Here is a 21,988-nt window from a genome sequence, read left to right on the forward strand (position 1 = left end):
CAAAGTTAAAGCATTAATTTTGACAGTCCTAAAGACAATATATATATATTGTAAACTATTATTAAATTATTATTATTATTGTAATTTTTTGCATTCGACTAAGAGGTTGGCAGTTGACTACGGCTCCTTTCGATAGATTAGTACACAATTCGACTAGTCGAGGTCAGCCCTAGGAATTTGTAATCAGATTTGTTATTTGACTTGCCACAAATCTCACTCTCATGGGTCCCACCCCACTTATTGTCTAGTGATTGATTCCGTATTTACAGGTGAAGACTGACCTGAAGAACAGGCTGCAGGGAGACCATCTGGCCACTTGTATGCGTCTCAGGATCAATGGGCCCCCTACCAGTGAATTCCCTGTACCAAAGAGCCCTGGAGCTTTTCTTTCAAATGCTCAGGAAAATGAAATGCTCTAAGGCAGAATGTAGCCTATGCCACTGAGACTTCTTAGGTGTAAACGTGCTATGGTAGTGTTATGATTTGTGTATGTTAGACAGTTAGTATGTTCTATGTATCTATGTCTATGTTTTCTATTTATATTATCTATTAAATCATCTATATCTATGTTCAATACAAATAGTGTACATTACAAGTGTTGAGGCATGTCATTAATCTTGACATTTACCCTGATTACAACTACACTGCAAATTTATTTTATATTATCAAGTGAAAATATCTTGTATTTGGTACAAAAAGTCAAATATTGAGTAGAATTATCTTATCCCACTGGCAGATAATTTAGCTTATTTCAATTTTGATTTTGGTCAATTTAATCTAGTCTTAAAACAAAGAAAATAAAAAATAAAACTTGAAATAAGCTAAATTATCTGCCAGTGGACTTATTGTACCATATACAAGATATTTTCACTTGATAGGGTTGTGTCGGCACAGCACACCCTACTCAAAACATCTTCCCGTTGGTGAATAATCTCCAATAATTCTATATGTATAGGTTCTGAATGTTTAGTAATGCTCAACCATTACGTGTGTGTGTGTGTGTGTGTGTGTGTGTAGTGTGTGTGTGTGTGTGTGTGTGTGTGTGTGTGTGTGTGTGTGTGTGTGTGTGTGTGTGTGTGTGTGTGTGTGTGTGCGCGTGCGTGCGTGCGTGTGTGTGTGTGTGTATGTATGTATGTTTAACCTGTATAAAGGCAGTTCGCATGGCCAGGTCTCGGACCCAGGAGGCCAGAGGTTTGAGGGAGGGGTAGGCAACGTTGGCCCAGTGGTCAGGGACCTGGTTGCTGAGGAAGCTGGTGTAGATTCCCTCCATCTCAGCTGACATCACCACCAGGCCTGCAATGGCCTTCTGCAGTGTGGTGAGAGACTTCTACAGGGAGAGGGACGAGGACGAAGAGGATGATGAGAGGGGGGGTCAAGGGAGGGAAGAGAGGGAGAGAGAGAGAGAGAGAGAGAGAGAGAGAGAGAGAGAGAGAGAGAGAGAGAGAGAGAGAGAGAGAGAGAGAGAGAGAGAGAGAGAGAGAGAGAGAGAGAGAGAGAGAGAGAGAGAGAGAGAGAAGAGAGAGAGAGAGAGAGAGAGAGAGAGAGAGAGAGAGAGAGAGAGAGAGAGAGAGAGAGAGAGAGAGAGAGAGAGAGAGAGAGAGAGAGAGAGAGAGAGAGAGAGAGAGAGAGAGAGCGAGAAAGGGGACATAGTTTATGACACTGGTGAAGACCTTGGGGTGTTGGGTAGTGTGTAAATGCATGGGCTGCATCCTTTGAACAAAATGTACAGTATGAATAGCCTCCAGCAAAGAAAAGTGTGTGTGTGTGTGTGTCTCTCTCACCCGGATCACTCTCAGCAGGTTGTTGAAGCGGTCAACCTCCTGGCCCAGGACAGTGGTCAGGGAGTTGAGACGACCACTGCCGTCCCGGACAAACAAAACCTTCACAGCCTGAGCCATGTCCAGACGCTCTGTGAGAGAGAGAGAGCCAGAGAGAGCCAGAGAGAGCCAGAGAGAGAGAGAGAGAGAGAGAGAGAGAGAGAGAGAGAGAGAGAGAGAGAGAGAGAGAGAGACACAGAGAGACACAGAGAGACACAGAGAGACACAGAGAGACAGACAGACAGACAGACAGACAGACAGGCAGACAGACAGAAAGATAGACAGATAGGCAGACAGACAGACAGACAGACATACAAACAGACAGGCAGGCATACAGACAGAAATATAGACAGATAGACAAACAGACATAGACAGAGAGACGGGTAGAGATATAGACAAGGAGGAAAGTAGGTAGACAGCAGTACAGACAGACAGGTAGATAAGACAGAGAGACAGACAGGCACGGAATGAAGTAGATAGAAAGCAGGACAGAAAGACAGGCAGACAGACAGATAGGTAGACAGATAAGACAAGGTTATAATAATAAGCTAAAGGGATTTTAGATGGTATTCATTTTTGGTGTGTACTATAGCTATCTTGGCCAACGAAGGCGTGAGTGTGTGTTAGGGGTGTAACGGTACACAAAAACCACGGTTCTGTACGTACCTTGGTTTTGAAGTCACGGTTCGGTACAGGTTATATTCATTCGGTACACAGCCGTACTGAACCTTAGGTCCAGTACTGAAATGGTTCGGTACGGATATGTGTACCTTTACACCCCTAGTGTGTGTGTGTAATGTATGTGTGCGTGTGTGTGTGTACCAGGTATCTTAGCCAGTATGGAGTCAGCCAATTCATGAACTATCTCATCGTTGCTCTTGGCTCCACCAAGTGCCGAGGAGCGAGGCTGAACCTCCAGTATGGTGTTGATTAGAGTCATTGTCTCTAGACGCTGTATAGGGGCGCACACGCGCACACACACACACACACACACACACACACACACACACACACACACACACACACACACACACACACACACACACACACACACACACACACACACACACACACACACACACACACACACACACACACACACACACACACACACACACACACACACACACACACACACACACACACACACACACACACACACACACACACACACACACACACACACACACACACACACACACACACAATTATATGAACTATATTATAGCCCACACAAGCAGTATTATTTGAAGGATTTCATCCCAACATTAGATTTGCACCGGTAACAAAGTGCCAGTGGACGTGTGTCAGCAAAGCCTGCAGAATGATCAAAGACCCCAACCATCCCAACTGTGGACTGTTTCAGCTGATGCCCTCTGGTAAACAGTACCAGAGTCTCAGAGCCCAAACCAGCAGCTCCAGCACAGTCTCTTTACCCCCAAGCAGGAAGGCTGATGATGAACGGTCTGCTGCCTGTCTACGTCTACCCACTACTCACTCACTGTGTGATGTGTTACTGATATATATTGTCTAAATGCTGCCACTGCACACAATACACCTATATACTGTGATTAATGATTATTATATTACAACTGTATCTACTTTATCGTTGTTTTGATTGCTACTGTGCACACACTACATCCTGTCTAGGTCTATTTTATTGACGTCGCTGCTATAAGGCAGAGCAGCTGAAGCATTTCCTTCCTGTATGCTGTACAGTTTGGAGGATCTGAATACCACAGTAACCCGTTTGATATTGGGGTAAGCCAAGCATTTTAACTGGATTTCTCATGACCGGATTACGAGCTTAAAGAGAAGTTCCACTGCAAAGCAACGTTAAACTGAATTACCAGATTGAGGCATACAGTAACTAATTCTCTCTGGCTGACTAATGTGGCTGGCCAAAGCCATCTCTGCTCATTGGCAGTGAAAGGTGCTAATTTGGTAAAGCTATCACATCATTTGGAAAAACTACAATTTTAGATGGTAATTTGAATTTCCTGATACCTTGATTGTCTCTCTTGATCAGCTACCCACTCTCTCTCACCAGGTAACCAGAAATAATGATCTGCCCCTCCCCTCCTTGTGTGTGTAGGAGTGGCTTTGACTGATGGTAGTCCTTTGTAAAGCAGGAAGCTGGAGCATGCGTAGTAGTTTATATCTATAGTCTATATCTCTGGCCTGACGATATGCACAGAGCTGGCAGTGAGCAAAACATGTCCCCTTTCTATGCAAATAAGCCTCGTCCAAAGCCGCTTTTTTATTTAATTGAGACCGAAATCATCCGGAGACACAGGTTGCCAGCTCAAGCAATCCATACTGGATGAAATCAAGGATGATATTGAGCCAGCCACTCAGAGATCCCATGCAATTGTATTTATTATATAAATATTGTTATTTAACACTTTCAGCGCCAGAGGTCGCTGTGGGCTGTGTGGTAAGAATGCCAACGCTTTAAAGAATAGGGATACATGGCGGTGTTTGCAGGGCTAAAACTATATTAAATATCATAGCTATGGATATAAAACTATTGCCCATTTGACATTGAGTATCTATCGTTCAATTTGTGAAAAAAAAAAATGTCATCCATACATTCCCGTTTTATACCGTGGTGAATATGAGTAGTTTTATAGTAATTCTGTCTAATCCCAGGAAATGCCGCTATGCAGCGTTTAGTGCATTTCACTAGAAACCGTGGTGTTCCTCACCTGGATCAACAATCAATCTAAAATCAACGCTATATTATCGGTATTATGTTTCATCATGAATGCATGAAAGGGTGGGGGGGGGGGGGTTCTATGCTTTGATCGTCACCAACGGAATACGTTACACACACACATTACACGCATACGTCCGGATCGCAGGGAAGAGATTTTTCGATCAACGCAAGATTGATACCATATAGCCCTTACCTTGACTAGGATGAGCTCCAAAAAGAATATTCCAATTATCTGATCGCCATTCCAAGTATTGATGTTGATCGTGTTGCCATCCACCAAAGAACATGAACCGGGAGTGCTTGATTATCCTCAATCCATGTGTTATAACCGCTCGCCATGCCCGACTAGGAAAACCCGGACCAGACTTTTTAGATCGACGTACAGCCCAAGCCAGATAGTTTCCAAGGATGTGCAATACCGGCCGCAAGGCGGCAGGCGGCAGTATTGGACGTTTGCGATCTCAGACCCATTCAGGACAGCCTGCATAGCCTGGATGGATTATGAATGGAAATAGTGAATAAAAGAAATAACAATCATAACAAGTATACTCGTTGTTGGCATCTGACGATTGGCGGCCAATAACGAGTCAATGGTGGGGAATGAGTTAACACTGTCGGCTTTCCCAATGTTGTCGTTACTATTATAATCATTATTGGCTGGACTCACGTTCCAATTGTACCACAGCCCACTCATATGCTCATATGCTTTTAATTTATAATGTATTTGTCGATGTTATTCAGAAATAGGCTATTATAAGCAAACAAAATTAGTTAGATTGGACATTTTGATTAATTATTTCAAGCAGATAATTGAGAAATTCGGCACTACTGATATATGAAGTTATTTCAGGACACTGCCCAGGGCTTGACATTAACTTTTAGATATATTTTTTTATATTTTAGACATTACTTTTAGATATTTTACTTGTCCGAAAGCTAAACATACTTGTCTGAAACATACTTGTGAAAATAAAGGCCTATAAACTTTTTATAAAACCGACAGATTTGAAAATGGCTTAAATAATTTTAGAATATTTCAGCTAATGAAGTTAAATGTTTATTATCATCAACTACCCAGTTAGTTTTATAGTGCAAGGTTTTGCTACTTAAACGTTAATTGAACGTGTCGAGAGAGGGAGAGAGAGAGAGAGAGACAGTCCCCCCGGTCCCCCCCACCCTTTCCTTACTCAGCTCAGCTGTTTTCTCAGCAGGGTTAGCTAGCTTAGCTTAGCTAGCGTTAGCGGCTAACGTTAGTAACGTTAGTGGGCATCAGGAATAGGGTTGGGCACCGAAAACCGGTTCTAATAGTAACCGGTTCCTAACTTCCGGTTCTGGAACCAGAAGTAACACATTTGCATTTCGATTATTAATTTCGATTATAAAAAAATAAATAAAAATAAAAAAGTTTTACTTTGTTAATTAATACCCTAGTTACAGTACAGCAACCAAATTAAACTGTATCAAGTCAACTGATAATGTGAATAGTATGAAAACAAATTAAAATAAAAAATAAAAATCTCCTGCAAAATAAGCTGTGACCTGTTTTGACCTGCACCTCAAAGAATCGGAATCGAGAAGCGTTTAGAACAGGAATCGATATGGAGAATCGGAATCGGAACCGGAATCGTTCAAATCCAAACGATGCCCAACCCTAATCAGGAATGACGAGGGTGCAAAGCTTGTTAGACGCATTGGAGTTTTCACTGCACATAGAAACAGTGTGGGGGGAAAAAGCTGGGACTTCTTTCGGGTCGCAAAATGCAACCGCACTCTGGAGCCCTGCTGTAAGGTCTTCACTAGGGATGCTCGATATTGGCTTTTTTACCGATACTGATATTCCGATATTGTCCAACTCTTAATTTCCGATACCGATATCAACCGATACCGATATATGCAGGGTTTCCCCGTCCAAAAAACTGAATAATTTCAGGTAACTAATAATTTCACTGGATATATATATAACAAATATTGTTATTGTTTTTTTTGTTTTTAAACCGATACCGATATTTTCCGATATCACATTTTACTGCCGATATCGGCCGATAATATCGGTCGGCCAATAATATCGGACATCCCTAGTCTTCACACATGGGAGTTTCACAAGCTGTTGTTGTTGGGCGTATACGTAGCTACCTTGGGCTACTTCTGATTGGTGAGCAATGAGAGCACAGCACTTCTGATTGGTAAAACATGACTGGCACGCAAGAAAAAGCTGTATTATGCTCGTCCGACCATTTTTTTTTTATTTTTTTTTTCATTCGTACAAGTTAAAGCTGTATTATGCTTGTCCAACCATTTTCTTTACTGGTCCCGGGCAATCGCACAAGCCTTAATTTCAAGCCCTGCTGCCTATAGTGAATAACATGACAAATGAGTATGAGTGAACAAAGCATACAAAATGTGCCTGTGCCATTTTTTCCCTATTGCTAGGTTTTAGTTTCAGAGTGATCCTGGCTAATTCCTGGAAACTGCGTTATGGAGCGATATGTGAATTTTGCTGAAGTCGTTCGCGTTGCTCGCCTGGACACATTACTATTTCCAAATCAAAGGTATATAATAGGTATTATGTTTCATCATGAATGCGTGAAAGGGGGGGGGGGGGGTCGTTTTTTCATGCTTTGATTGCCAGCAACGGCATTCGTTTTGAATACTACATACGTTGATCGGCTGGATCGATATGAAATCAATGTAGGATCAAGGTGAAATTGAGGTCACATAGTCCTTCCCTTTGATCGGGGTTATTCCAAAAAGAATATTCCAATTATCTGATCACGATTTCCAGTATTGATGTCCATCAGGTCCCTGACATGAAGTGTCACAAGATTTGCCTGGAGTGTGCTGAGCATGTTTCAAAGTACTCGGATGAAGCTATATACTTGGCTTGGTCTAAATTCTCCGCCCGGACCATATACGATGTAACACACAGTGTGAAATAAGGTTTCAAAGGGTAGGCATTACTGCCACCTAGCAGGATTCGGCCGGTATTGCACTCTCGACGTCTCAGAATGAGTCCCAATGATACACAGAGGTCCGTGAGACAGCATAGAATAAAAAAATAGAATAAAAGAAAAAACTATGAAAACCCGAGAAATCGCGGGTTTTGGCGGTCAATCGCTGGCTAGATAACACGAGAAATCTCGGGGTTGGCGCAGAAAGTGTTAAAGAAGATGTGTCCATGGGGACATTAACGTGTGTTGTCGGGCCTTGCAAATACATTTGATTTGATTTGATTTGAGAGCAGTAAGTCACCTTACTAAAATATTTTCAGATATTTGCATGAATAGAACAATTAGATTGGACATTTGATTATGTATGTCATCATGCACAAGCACAATACTACGAAAATAAATAAAGAAACCCATTATTTATTCATCCCAAATTAACATTCTGACGGCCGGTCTGCAGGCAGTCAGCCTGTGCACGTTGCTATACATTAAGAGTGCAATTAGCACCACGCAATCCATTCTTTGTGGATCCCGCCCCCAGAGTCTATTGTACAGTAGTCTGGTTATGATATTTACATGGGTCTACCTAAAACCAAATTACACGAATGGCCCAGGTTAGAAACATAATTATCCATGCATGTAAAGGGAGCCACAGATAATAATCAGAGTGTTGTTACGAACCTGGAAGGCCAGGTTGGCGTTCTCATGCATGCCAAAGATCTCAGGGTCATCGCTGATTGGCAGGCTATCAATATACTGCTTGTATTGTTGAAGACGGTCCTCCTCTGGGGCGTAGTAGACACCTGACACATAGGAGAGAGACGATTCACCTCATTATGGATGGAAAAAAGTGTACAGCTTAATTTCCGCGCACATGCACGCTGGCACACGCACGCACGCACGCACGCACGCACGCACGCACGCACACACACACGATGGGGAACCTTTACCCGAGGTGGAGTAGGTGTAGCCAGGCTCCATTGTCAGAGGGCAGAAGAATCCTTTGAGGATGGTTCTGAGACAGCGCTGGTCCCAGGCATCCGTCACCCTTCCCCCATAGGTGATCTCACCTGGAAAAATACAGAACTGAATGAAGGAATGAATGAATGAAAACTTTATTTAACAGATTGCAGAATGGGTACAATACAGTACGGCTCAATACACACAATTGTTAAGGGGATGCAGACCAGAGAAAGACGTTTGTCTTGTTTACATCAGGGTCCCCCATTTTCAATTCATAGTGAACTCCCTCACACAAGGGTGGTATGCTGTAGCAACACACCTGAGCAGCACCCCATCTTGAGTATGGTTTCATATACATTTACATTTACATTTAGTCATTTAGCTGACGCTTTTATCCAAAGCGACTTACAAGTTCTGTACGACAAGTCATCAGGAAGGGCACAACTCTATCAGCTGAGCAACAATGTTCATCAAAGTGTTGAGTGCTACAGTGTAGGTTAGTTTATTAGGACAAGTGCATGACAGTACGGTTAGTTAGGGTTAGATCATTATTATTATTTTTTTTTTTTTTTTTTTTTTTCAGATAATGGTTGAAGAAGTGCGTCTTTAGTCGACGGCGAAAGATTGGACGTGTTTCGGCTGTCCTAACTGGGGTGGGTAGTTCATTCCACCATTGTGGGGCAAGGACTGAGAATAGGCGACTTCTATTTGATGACCCTCCCGGAGCTTGGATAAGAGTAGGTCTGAGGCGGCCAGAAGATGCAGAGCGTAGGGGTCTATATATTACCTGTCTGAGCAGAACTACTGTATATCTTTTTTTTTTATCTACTTTTTCTCCCATTTAAAATTTTTCTCCCATCCCAATTTCGTATTGTTCAATTCTACCCTCCCCTGTCTCGAACGCTGTTAGGCCATGCCTCCCACAGGCCGGCTGCAATGTGGACCAAGCCTTGCATCACGTGTCCCCTCCGGTACACGAGGAGGCAGCTGTCACATCTTTTCACCTGCACCGCACAATCTCTCAGCGGCGAGGGTCTGCGTGGGAGGGACACGCCGCCCCCGTTGCTTCCTGATTCTGCTGCTCGCTGTCCACAACGTCCAATCCCCACCCACCAGCTTCCCACCCCTAACACTGCCAATTGCGTTAGTATGAACGACCAGCCAAGCTGGTAGCAATGCCGAGAGCTGGGCTCGAACCCAGCATCTCCTGCATTAGTGGCGAGCGCCTTAGAACTACTGTATATCTGAGTATGGTTTCATATTTACCTGTCTGAGCAGCACTGTATCTGAGTATTGTTTCATATTACCTGTCTGAGCAGCACTGTATCCGATTATGGTTTTATATATATTAATTACTGAAGGTGGGTGTGATTAATCTACCAGACACTTTACATCCAGGGTGCACAGTCTTGCCAGATACAATAGATTCCTGGGGTCAATCTATTGTATCTACAAAAGAATAAAAGAACAAGGCAATTCATGAAAAACTGTGTAAAAACAGCGCTTCACCAGTTTAAAAAACAAAGAACTACAATTAATTTCATAATTCTCATAAAAAACATACAGTACAATATAAAAACAGGCATGGGCAAAACAGAAGAAACTAAATCACGTGTGTACGTTGCCAAACGCCAACCTGAACAAGTGGGTTTTTAGTTGACCCTTGAATGAGTCCACAGAGGGGGAGGCTCTCAAGATCTGGGGGAGCTCATTCCAGAGCCTAGGGGCCACTACTTAAAAAGCTTGGTCCCCCTTAGTCTTTAGCCTGGTTCAGGGCACCACCAGGAGGCCCTGATCAGAAGACCTCAGGGACCGGCTGGAGCTAGAGGGGTGTATGAGGTCCGAGATGTACGTTGGGACCTGTCCGTGAACTCATAAGTAAAAACCAGGACCTTGAAACAAATCCTGAACTGGACAGGAAGCCAGTGCAGGGAGGCCAGGACTGGTGTAATATGGGCGGACCTCCTGGATCTGGTAAGCAGCCTAGCAGCAGCATTTTGGACCAGTTGTAGCCGGTCCACTGAGGCTTTAGTCAGGCACATTACATTACACATATATTACACGTCAATAAAGAATTGCAGTAGTCCAGCCTGTATGAAATAAAAGCATGGATAGCCATTTCCAGCTCTGCATGCAATAAAATAGCCTGGAATTTGGCTATATTCCTGAGGTGTAAAAAAACAGGTGCAGGTCAGGTATTTTATGTGCTTCTCGAAAAGCATGGATTGGTCGAATGTTACGGCAATATTTTTTATATTTGTGTGGACATTTCCCTTGAGCGGTCCCAAGAGGTTGGTTACCCTAGAGGCAATTTTCTCTGCAGCTATAATTAAAATATCAGTCTTTGCCCCATTAACTCTCTGGACGCCACGGACTTGAGCATCTTTTGTTCCTACCACGCCAACGCTCTAAGAGATACTGTAGGAATAAGTGGCAGTGTTTGCAGGGCTATATCTATATTCTATATTATAGCTATGGATACAATACTATGGCCCATACTATGACATCAACTATCTATCGTTCAATATGTGAAAAATAATAAAAAATTTCATCCATACGTTCGCGTGTTATACCGTGGTGAATATAAGTATAGTTTTAGAGTGATCCTGTCTAATCCCAGAAAACGACGATATGCAGCAATACGTGAATTTCACTAAAAGCGTTGGCGTTTCTCGCCTGGACACGCTACTATTTCCAAATCAAATGTATATAATAGGTATTATGTTTCATCATGAATGCATGAAAGGGGGGGGTTTGATGCTTTGATCGTCACCAACGGCATACGTTGTGGAGTAACGTTACACACAGACGTTGCAATCGATGTGAAATCATGGTTGGATCAAAGCAGGATTGATATAATTTAGTCCTTACCTTCACTAGGAGGTACCTCAAAAAGAATATTCCAATTGTCTGATCGCGAGTCCCAGTATTGGTGTCCATCGTGTCGCCAACATAATGCACCACAACAGATGCATCGGGGGCATTTGATGTTTCACAATGCGATAGGGATAACCGCTCGACTCGCCTGACAAAGAAAACTGCACCCGGAGACATTTGAACGTAACACAGGGCAAGATATAAGGTTTCAAAGGGTGCTCGATACTGCCACCTGGCTGGATGCGGCCGGTTTTGCACTTTGGCGATCTCAGGATGATTCCCCATGTTAACCCCAGGTCCGTGTGAGAGAAATATATAGAAATATCGAATAAAAAAAATAATGATGAAAACCCGACTATCCTCGGGTCTGGCACTGATTGAGTTAAGCTGGAGGAAGCTACTGGACATCCACTCCTCAATTGCAGACAGACAGTCCTGCAGGATGCCAATCTTCTCTATATTGTAAGAAAAATACAGCTGAATATCATCTGCGTAGCAGTGATATGAAACATCGTTAAAATTGCTAATTTAAAGTCCTAAGAGGAGCATATAAAGGGCAAATAAAAGTGGGGCCAAAATGGACCCCTGAGGCAGACCACATTGTAGGGGAGAACTATCAGAGGTACGAGGTGAACCACTGTAGGGCCGTCCCTGAGATGCCCACTGAAGGAAACATTTGGTCACTGGTTTTCATTTGGTTATAACATGTAGGTAAAGTACATATCTATAGAGATATTAGTTTAAACATGTATTGTGTGTTAAACTTTGAAACTGTAAGAGACAGACAGACAGAGTGGGTTAGAGCATTGCCAGAGAAAAAGAGTCAATGTCACACATAGCTATGAGGAACGTAAACATCCATTAGGAGATAGGGCAGTGTTGCTATGGGCTGGCAGCCGTTGCTAGGGAAATATACTTCATAGCTATGAGTTCTTCCGGTTTGAGTCAGACGAGGTTGCGACGGCGAGACAAACCACCAAGCGGGTATCAGAGCTGAGCTGAGCTCCCAGCTCTCTGAACAAGGGTTGGGAGGGGGAAGGGAACCACGAGGAACGACCACAAGGACAGAGCTAGCTACCGGCTAACAGAATAGATAGCTACAGGCTAACAGATAGGCCGCAACCACCAAGCAGGTATCAGAGAGATTAATCTATTAATCTAGATTCATTAGACCATCAAAGACTTTTCATTTTGTACAAGATACTATGTTTATGAAAATAAACATCCTACTGAGAAAGAGATCACGTTTCCAGTACTAATTCTTCTGTTACGGATGCATCAACGGGGTGAGACAGTGTGACAGCCAGTACGATTGCCATCAACAAACAAACAACAAACACAAAGCAGAGACTTCATGGAACAGCAGATGACAGGTTGATAAGGCTGAAAACACTGATATCTATCACCACCCACTCCCTGAGCCTATCCAACATGATGTGGTGGTCTACCGTATCAAAGGCTGCACTCGGGTCCAACAGCATCAGGACTGTGCATTTGCCTGAGTCTGATGTCATCATGGTGTCGTTAGAGACCCTAAGGAGAGCAGATTCTGTGGAGTGGTTTTTTTCTAAAACCAGATTGATACTTGTCTAAAAAAATTGCTGGTTTGCAATGACTTTTTCCAGGACTTTGGGCACAAACGGCAGCTTAGATGTGGGCTTGTAGTGATTAGGGAGGGGCTGAACAACTGCCTGTTTAAAATAAGATGGCACAGAGCCAGAGTTGATTGAGTCTTACTGGGCTCACGCCATCCTGCCTGGTGTAGCCTATAGTGTGACACACATTATCCCTGTCTCGACCTCTCTCTTTCTCTGTGTATGTGTGCGTGTCTCTCTCTCTCTCTGCCGCTCTCAACCTCTTTCTGTGTCCCACTCTGTGTTTTCTCAAAATGTAGGCAATTTTAACCTGGTGAAATGAAAAGTATAAGAAATAAATATCACCAATTAAATAAATTGGTTGGCCTGCAGCAATTCCTCACTCATCCATAAATAAATCAATATTTCAAACTGGGCAAAGCCGGATATGGAAGCATTTGGCTTTATCGACAGCGTCTCTTGCTTAGCGCAAAACCAGAAACCAACACCAGGTTTGAGATTAATTTCATGAAGTTATTATTGGTTTGGAGTGTTTATTATTGATTGTGAATGTTTTATTTATTCCGTACTTCATGGATGCATCAGATTGACACAATGACACTGAACAATGGAACAGCACGCATGGGGAGAAAGGAATGGACCAACAGCGATAAAGAGAGTTTTTGAGAGAACGTCGATGGCTGGAGTGGTGATTGTTGGAGAGGATAATATTATCATGTCGGATCTGTTGAGAGCAGATCCAGGGCAGAGAGAGGACCATGGCAGACAGAGGACCAGGGCAGACAGAGGACCAGGGCAGAGAGAGGACCAAGGCAGAGAGAGGACCAGGGCAGACAGAGGACCAGGGCAGAGAGAGGACCAGGGCAGAGAGAGGACCAGGACAGAGAGAGGACCAGGGCAGAGAGAGGACCAGGGCAGAGAGAGGACCAGGACAGAGAGAGGACCAGGGCAGAGAGAGGACCAGGACAGAGAGAGGACCAGGGCGGACAGAGGACCAGGGCAGACAGAGGACCAGGGCAGAGAGAGGACCAGGGCAGATAGAGGACCAGGGCAGAGAGAGGACCAGGGCGGACAGAGGACCAGGACAGACAGAGGACCGGGGCAGACAGAGGACCAGGGCAGACAGAGGACCAGGGCAGACAGAGGACCAGGACAGAGAGAGGACCAGGGCAGACAGAGGACCAGGGCAGAGAGGATCAGGGCAGAGAGAGGACCAGGGCAGAGAGAGGACCAGGGCAGAGAGAGGACCAGGGCAGACAGAGGACCAGGGCAGAGAGAGGACCAGGGCAGAGAGAGGACCAGGACAGAGAGAGGACCAGGGCAGAGAGAGGACCAGGGCAGAGAGAGGACCAGGACAGAGAGAGGACCATGGCAGAGAGAGGACCAGGACAGAGAGAGGACCAGGGCAGACAGAGGACCAGGGCAGACAGAGGACCAGGGCAGACAGAGGACCAGGACAGAGAGAGGACCAGGGCAGACAGAGGACCAGGGCAGACAGAGGACCAGGGCAGACAGAGGACCAGGACAGAGAGAGGACCAGGGCAGACAGAGGACCAGGGCAGAGAGGATCAGGGCAGAGAGAGGACCAGGGCAGAGAGAGGACCAGGGCAGAGAGAGGACCAGGGCAGACAGAGGACCAGGGCAGAGAGAGGACCAGGGCAGAGAGAGGACCAGGACAGAGAGAGGACCAGGGCAGAGAGAGGACCAGGGCAGAGAGAGGACCAGGACAGAGAGAGGACCATGGCAGAGAGAGGACCAGGACAGAGAGAGGACCAGGGCAGACAGAGGACCAGGGCAGACAGAGGACCAGGGCAGACAGAGGACCAGGACAGAGAGAGGACCAGGGCAGACAGAGGACCAGGGCAGACAGAGGACCAGGGCAGAGAGGATCAGGGCAGAGAGAGGACCAGGGCAGAGAGAGGACCAGGGCAGAGAGAGGACCAGGGCAGACAGAGGACCAGGACAGAGAGAGGACCAGGACAGACAGAGGACCAGGACAGACAGAGGACCAGGGCAGACATAGAACCCAGGGTAGATGGATGGATAGATAGATAAGAGATAGATAGATAGATAAGAGATAGATAGATAGATAGATAGATAGATAGATAGATAGATAGATAGATAGATAGATAGACGTAAAATGACGTAAACACCATGATCAAAACCGCAAAAAGAAATTTCATCAACGACAAAACTGAGGAAAACAAAAACAAACCCCGCAAACTTTGGAAATTACTCAATAATCAACTAGGCTGCAGTAAAAAAACTTAAAACCAGATTCTCAAACATAAACATAAAGACGGACAACACGCTCATCACAGACAAGCTGGATGTAGCCAATTACTTTTTTTTTGTATTTTATTTTTTTATTATTTTTTAAACAAACACATAAACAAACATGACAACACACGATAAGATATACAAGCATTAATTGTCAGAGCACATCCAATGAAATCACATTTTAGTTAATTGTCTTATATAAGATATACCCCTAATACCTGTTATCTAAAAACCTACACACATATGCTCCAGCTCGAACCCCCCCCTCCCGGACCCCACCTTGGGTAGTACCTCCATTATCCCTCGCACCTAACCAGACACTACCGTTATAAGCTAGCTTTTATTCTCTCCACCACTTCTAACCACATTGACATTTTGGATTCATTGAGACCCAGAATTCTTGCTGTAGATATTTCTTGATAAATCACATCGAGATATGTAAGAAACCAAACTTTCCGGCAAATTTTTTCCGGTTGAAACCAGCGTGATGCGATCAGCTTTTTAGCTACTGTGATACCCGATAAAACCAATCTCTTTAGCTGTGGATTTACTGCAAACTCAAAAACATCATTCAATAGTAATACCGAGGGGTGTACAGGTATATTCCAAGATACTAGTTTTGATAATTGTTGGGTCACATATTTCCAGAATGTCTTAACTGGTGGGCAGTCCCAATACATGTGCATAAATGTCCCTTCGTCCCCATTTGTACATTGGGAGCATTTGGAGTCTTGTTTAAGACCCATTCTGCACAGTCTTATAGGAGTCAAGTATGTCCTGTGAATATAGTTAAGATTGATTTGTTGATGGTCCGGGTTCCTTGATGTAAGTCGGACATTTGCCCAGGCTCCTTGCCAATCAAAGTCATTTTCCAGGTCTGGTATATCCCTCCTCCAGGCAGAGTCTAGTTGGAGGGTTTCATACGAGGACGTTAGTAATTGATGATAAAAATCTGAAACAAAACCTCTCGATGTCTCTCTTTCATAGAAGAATTTGTGGTATCTGTGGTGTTCAATTGGTATGTCTAATGGAACACCGTGAGACTTCAAACATAGCTGTAACTGTATGTAAAAAAGCCATGTGGACTTGGTGAGATTAAATTTTTTGCGTATTTCTTTATAACTACAAAAACCCTGTTTGTTAAAAACATCCCCTAATGAGTGTATGCCTTGCTCTTCCCATATATGGAATCTTATAGGTCGTTTTTCAATTAAGAGTGCATTGTTATTGAATAAGGGAGTATGATTGTGCCATTTATGTGGGTTGGGATTTTTTTTTTGTGTTTCACGCCATATCCGGATCGCATGAGTAATTATGGGGCCAAATTTCCGTTCACAGTGCTTGATTGGTAGTTTAGTGTATGCTATGTCCTTCAGTCTATGTGGGGCTACTATATTTTCTTCTAATTTCTAAGGATACTAATGCTTGGGGGTCAAACCATGTTGTCAATGGTCTTAATGTGTACGCCTTAAAATATTGGAAAAAATCTGGAAATGCCATGCCACCATCTGCTTTATTTCTCTGTGCAGTGGATCTTTTTATACGTGGTGGTTTGTTATTCCAAATAAATTTGTATGTGGAGGAGTGTAATATTTTCCAGTAACCCTCTGGAGGGGGTAACGGTAGCATTGAACTGAAGAAGTTGATTCTAGGTAGTACATCCATCTTAACTATTGATATCCGTGCTTGTACTGTGTTTTTAAGTTTTGCCCACCTATCAAGGTCGTCTTTGATTTTGTTTTGGATTTTTGTGTAATTGTGCTTCACCGTTTGTCTTATGGTGGGGAATATTTCCACTCCCAAGCATCTAAAATGTTTTACCATCGGTATCTCTCCTGGGAGGGTTATATCTTTTTTTGCAGGGGTGTTAAGTGGAAGGAAAGCCGACTTCGGCCAATTTATCTTAAATCCCGATAAATCACCAAAGTTCTCAATCAACTTGAGCAGATGAGGCAATGTGGTGTTGGGGTTTTGCATGAACAATATTACGTCGTCCGCATATAAACTAATTTTATGTTGTGTGCCCTTGATTACGATTGGTTCTATGGATTGGGATTGTCTTATATATTGTGCTAAATGCTCTAATGATAGATTGAATAGTCCGGGACTAAGAGGGCAACCCTGTCTGGCTGAGCGTGATACCGGAAAGATTTTGGAGATGATTGTACCTGTTGTAATCATGGCCGATGGGTCTTTGTATAATACTTTAATCATATCAATGAATCCTTTTCCTAACCCCATCCTTTCTAATACTGCCCATAGATACGACCATTCCAGCCTGTCAAAGGCTTTCATAGCATCCAGGGACAGCATCGCCTTAGGTATGGTGTCATCCTTGTCGGCATCTAGTACGTGCAGTATTCGTCTTGTGTTATCAGTGATCAGGCGGCCTCTTATGAAGCCAGTTTGGTCCGGGTGAACTAAAGACGTCATATGCTTTTGTGATCTGATGGCTAATACCTTAGAGTACAGTTTGATATCGGTTCCGAGGAGGCTTAAAGGTCTATAACTACCGCACTCGTTGGGGTCTTTGTCTTTTTTAAGGAGGACTGTTATGAGTGCAATATTGTCATTCTTATGGAAGTTCCCCTCCTTGACTGAGTATAAGATCATATTTAGTAATAAGGGTCCAATTATGTCCCAACAAGAAAGGTACATTTCTGATGGGATACCGTCTCTTCCAGGAGCCTTACCACTTTGCATTTCGGATATGGCCTTCTTGAGTTCCTCTAGTGTGATCGGTGTTTCTAACTGTTTAGCGTCATCCTCTGAAAGTTTAGGGAGAATAATTTGATTAAGATATGTGTCCATTTTGTTTTGATCGAAGGTCGTTTCTGATTTATATAAGTCGTAGAATTCTTTGAATGTATCGTTTATTTTTACAGGGTCTGTTTCAAGTACTTGTTGTGCTCTAATGGTAGTTATATCTGCAAATTTTGCATTAATTCTTAATCGCATGGCTAATAGGTGACTAGGTTTAGAACCTTGGGAGTACTGCTGTTGTCTTGTGCTGCGTATTTGTATTTCCGATTGTTGTCTGTATATGGCATTGATCTCTATTTTTAGTACGTTAACTTGATTCTCTAGTCGAGTTGAGTTGTTGTATTTTAGAGAATTAAATAACGTTGAGTAAAGCGTTTCCAGCTCAGCCAGTTTTGTGCATTGATTCTTGCGCATTTTGGAGGAAAAGCTATCAGTGAAATCTTTGATCATTCCCTTTACCGACATCCATATTATTCTGGGGTCTTGCACCGAGTTTGCATTCTCCCGTTGGAATACTATAAGAGCTTCTTTGAGTTGTGTAATGAATTCCTTGTTATTAAGCAGCATCGAGTTAAATCGCCATCTTGGGGCTCGGGAGGATAGTATACCAAATGTTCCTTTAAGGAGTAAATAACAGTGATCTGATAGTGCGTTGGGTATCATTTCCACTTCATAATTATCAAATAGTCTCTGTGATGCAAAGACATAATCTATTCTGGATAATGTGTTATGTCTCGCAGATCGACAAGAGTACTTTCGGGTTGTGGGATTAAGTAATCGCCATAAGTCATTTACACCTGTAATCTTCGACCAATCCTTTAATGCCTTAGATGAATTCTTTTGTTCGCTGGAAAAGGCGAGGTAAGATTTGTCCATCCTTGGGTTCCAGATGGCATTAAAATCCGCACCTATTATAAATGAGTAATCGGGAATGTCTAACATTGCATTGGTTAGTGTAGTGAAGAAATCCTCTTCGTACAAATTTGGGGCGTATACCGCTACCAACGCTATTTTCCTGTTCTTATGTACAATCTTAGCTATAGTTATCCGACCTTCTACATCAGACCATACTCCCTTTAATACAATATTCAACTTACGTTTAACGACTATGGCTACACCCCGAGTTCTCGTACCAATAGAAGAGTGACTAATATTATGATATGTGTTGTCCGCTAATTTATCTGTCTTTCTCTAGAATGTGCGTTTCGCTTAGCAGAGCAATGTCCACATGTTCTTTTTTCATCAGTGTGAGCACGCTTTTGCGTTATTTATTCCCCCGGTGTTCCATATCATTATATTCAAACTAGCCATAATCTATACATGTTGTAGTGTAGTTTTTGGTAATGCTTCTGGAGTGCGAGGCAATAATAGATATACATCCAGTGAGGTCCCGTTGAGAGCCGAGCTTAAAAACATACATTATATACAAATAAAAATCCCCTTCCCTCCCCTCCCACCGAGAGTCGTACAGGATTGTGTTCCATGAACACAACCTTTGCGTATGACTCCCTCCCTTGCACCACCGGATATCCCAGAATGATCCAATTATCCTTAACATTCCTATGTATACCATAGGATCTAACACTCTAAATTCTACCATAAGTAGAATGTCGACTGTGGCTTGGCCACTTTCCCGTTAAATAAAAATTTAAATAAGATAAAACTAAAAATAAAGACCAAAAATAAGCTTCAATTATCATGCCCTAATCACTTACATTTTATATGAACTTGTGTAATTTATAGTAACCCATGAATAATATGGAGGTATTGAACTGAAAAGAGAGCCTCAATAAATCAGAGAAAACAGAAGAAAATAAAACAAGTAAAAGGAAGAAAACATTAACTTAGATCTTAAAAGAGCTTTGCTATGCTTAAACATCTAAAGTATAAATTGGAGAAGTAGTGGAAATATTTCCAATTAATAAAAAGCAGTTTTTAAATACATATATGCAGCATTTCCCCTGGCCAGGGGTGGGCGATGATCCGTTGTGTAGAATGTTATTCCAGCCGGCCGCTGCTATGATGGTTCTGTGGTTCTGCAGCTAGATGCTGTTGATTATTCCCCCGAAGGGCTTCTGGTAGTATGTCTGGCCACGTATTGCTGTTATTCCAGAATGTTCCCTATATCAAAGAGTGCTTTAGATGTTCTAGATTATTCCAATATGTCGTTTTTACAGTGTTCGAATGATCCAGTATGTTCTGGAGTGTTCCAATTTTGAATCCAATATGTCCGCAATAGAATCCCGACGGGGAAAGCATTCAATAACTCTGAGCTCGTAGGTCTCTCTGTCCCAAATCATCGGTTCATTAAAGTTTATACTATATGGTGTCCATGCATAACAGAGATTAAAAGGCCATTTATACACTATCCTGCGTGTTGTGCAGACATGTATTTGGCTGCATCTTCAGGCGAGTTGAGGAAAACCCTTGCTCCTTGTTTATCGACGATGCGAAGTATTGCAGGGTATATTAATAGGGGTCTGAATTTCTCCAGATAGAGTTGAGACATCACCGTCTTGAACTTGGCACGCAGGTCCACTACCTCACGACAATAATCTTCAAAGCAGTGTATTGGTATATCCTTGTATTTCAGATTGCCTTTCATCCTGCGAGTTTCACGAATAATCATTTCTTTTATTCTGACTTGGCGCAGGATAACCAATATCACTCTGGGCTTAACGTTATTGTCATTGGATCGGGTCCCCAATCTGTAGCACTGTTCCACCTCTGGTACTTTAGGAAGGATCTCTGTTCCCAAGATTTTCTGTAATTCTGTGGCAAACTCTTCAGGGTGTGCGCAGCTCACCGACTCGTCCAGACCGACTATACGAATATTCAGCTTGCGTTTTTGATATTCCATCTCGAATATTTTGGCTTTCTGTTCTTCATTGATTCGCTTAAGCTCCATCGTTATATCGCTGAGCTCCGTATTGAGTTCTTTGTAGTTTCCCTTCATCTCAGCAGTTAGGTTAACGTTGATATCATCTACTTCTTTTTTTTGTATTTTATTTTTTTATTATTTTTTAAACAAACATATAAACAAACATGACAACACACGATAAGATATACAAGCATTAATTGTCAGGGCACATCCAATGAGATCACATTTGAGTTAGTTGTCTTATATAAGATATACCCCTAATACCTGTTATCTAAAAAACCTACACACATATGCTCAGCTCGAACCCCCCCCTCCCGGACCCCACCTTGAGAAGTACCTCCACTATCCCTCGCACCTAACCAGACACTACCATTATAAGCTCATCTACTAATAATCATCTACTTCTTTGTAGATTCGAACGAAATTTTGTTGGTGGACTTCCATACCTGTTTCCAGAGCCTCGGTGCGTTTAATATGTGCATCGGTGTCCGCTCTTAGCGCTTCTATTTTGCCTTCGATAGATTCTTTGATAGCATCTACTTTTTGGGTTATTGTAATCTCCATTTTCTCCATTCTCCGGATGATATATTCGGTGTCCGCGGAGGTATTTGAAGGGGTTGAACTTGAAGCGGCCACTGTCACATCTATATTCTCTGCTATTTGCCGCACGAATCCTGCTTCCTTAGGCGGGTCCTCTGCGACTGGTTTTGGTCTCGTTGTGTCTTTCCTTGTTGTTGGCATCTCGATTCTTTTGGTCAATATAGTTAGTTGATAATCTCAGTTGATATATGCGTCAAGTTTTAAACGCATTAATGGTTTATAAATGTTTTTAAAACGAAAAAAAAAAATAACGGGTGAGCAGCTGTGTCACATGCGACTTACTCCATTCTAACGCTAAACCGACAAACTGGATGTAGCCAATTACTTAAACATCTTCTTCAAACATAGCCACAACACTGGTAAACAAACTACCCTCCCACTCAGGGCATTATGGGGTAGAACACATAGTAGCATACTACAAAAACCTAGGGGTCCACAAAGACGACTTCAAACTTGAAATGGTAACAACCGATGAGGTACTCAAAAAATTGAGCGCCCTCCAACCTAACAAGGCCACTGGCCATGACAACATCCCCTCCAAATTCCTC

The 21,988-nt window shown here is 42.9% G+C and overlaps 1 protein-coding gene across 1 annotated transcript in view; it reads right to left on the minus strand.

The window, feature by feature from the left end:
* Positions 1 to 21,988, minus strand: part of dnah6 (dynein, axonemal, heavy chain 6) — a gene marked incomplete at both ends in the record, with an annotated part of 372,041 nt that overhangs the window by 15,699 nt on the left and 334,354 nt on the right. Inside the window, 5 exon segments of the mRNA XM_084318285.1 lie at positions 1,142 to 1,327; positions 1,782 to 1,909; positions 2,640 to 2,769; positions 8,163 to 8,284; positions 8,432 to 8,551. Of these exon segments, the coding sequence (XP_084174411.1) occupies positions 1,142 to 1,327; positions 1,782 to 1,909; positions 2,640 to 2,769; positions 8,163 to 8,284; positions 8,432 to 8,551 (686 nt within the window).

Source organism: Notolepis coatsorum (assembly GCF_963971535.1).
Source record: "Notolepis coatsorum genome assembly, chromosome: 7".
In the NCBI taxonomy this organism is placed as follows: Eukaryota; Metazoa; Chordata; class Actinopteri; order Aulopiformes; family Paralepididae; genus Notolepis; species Notolepis coatsorum.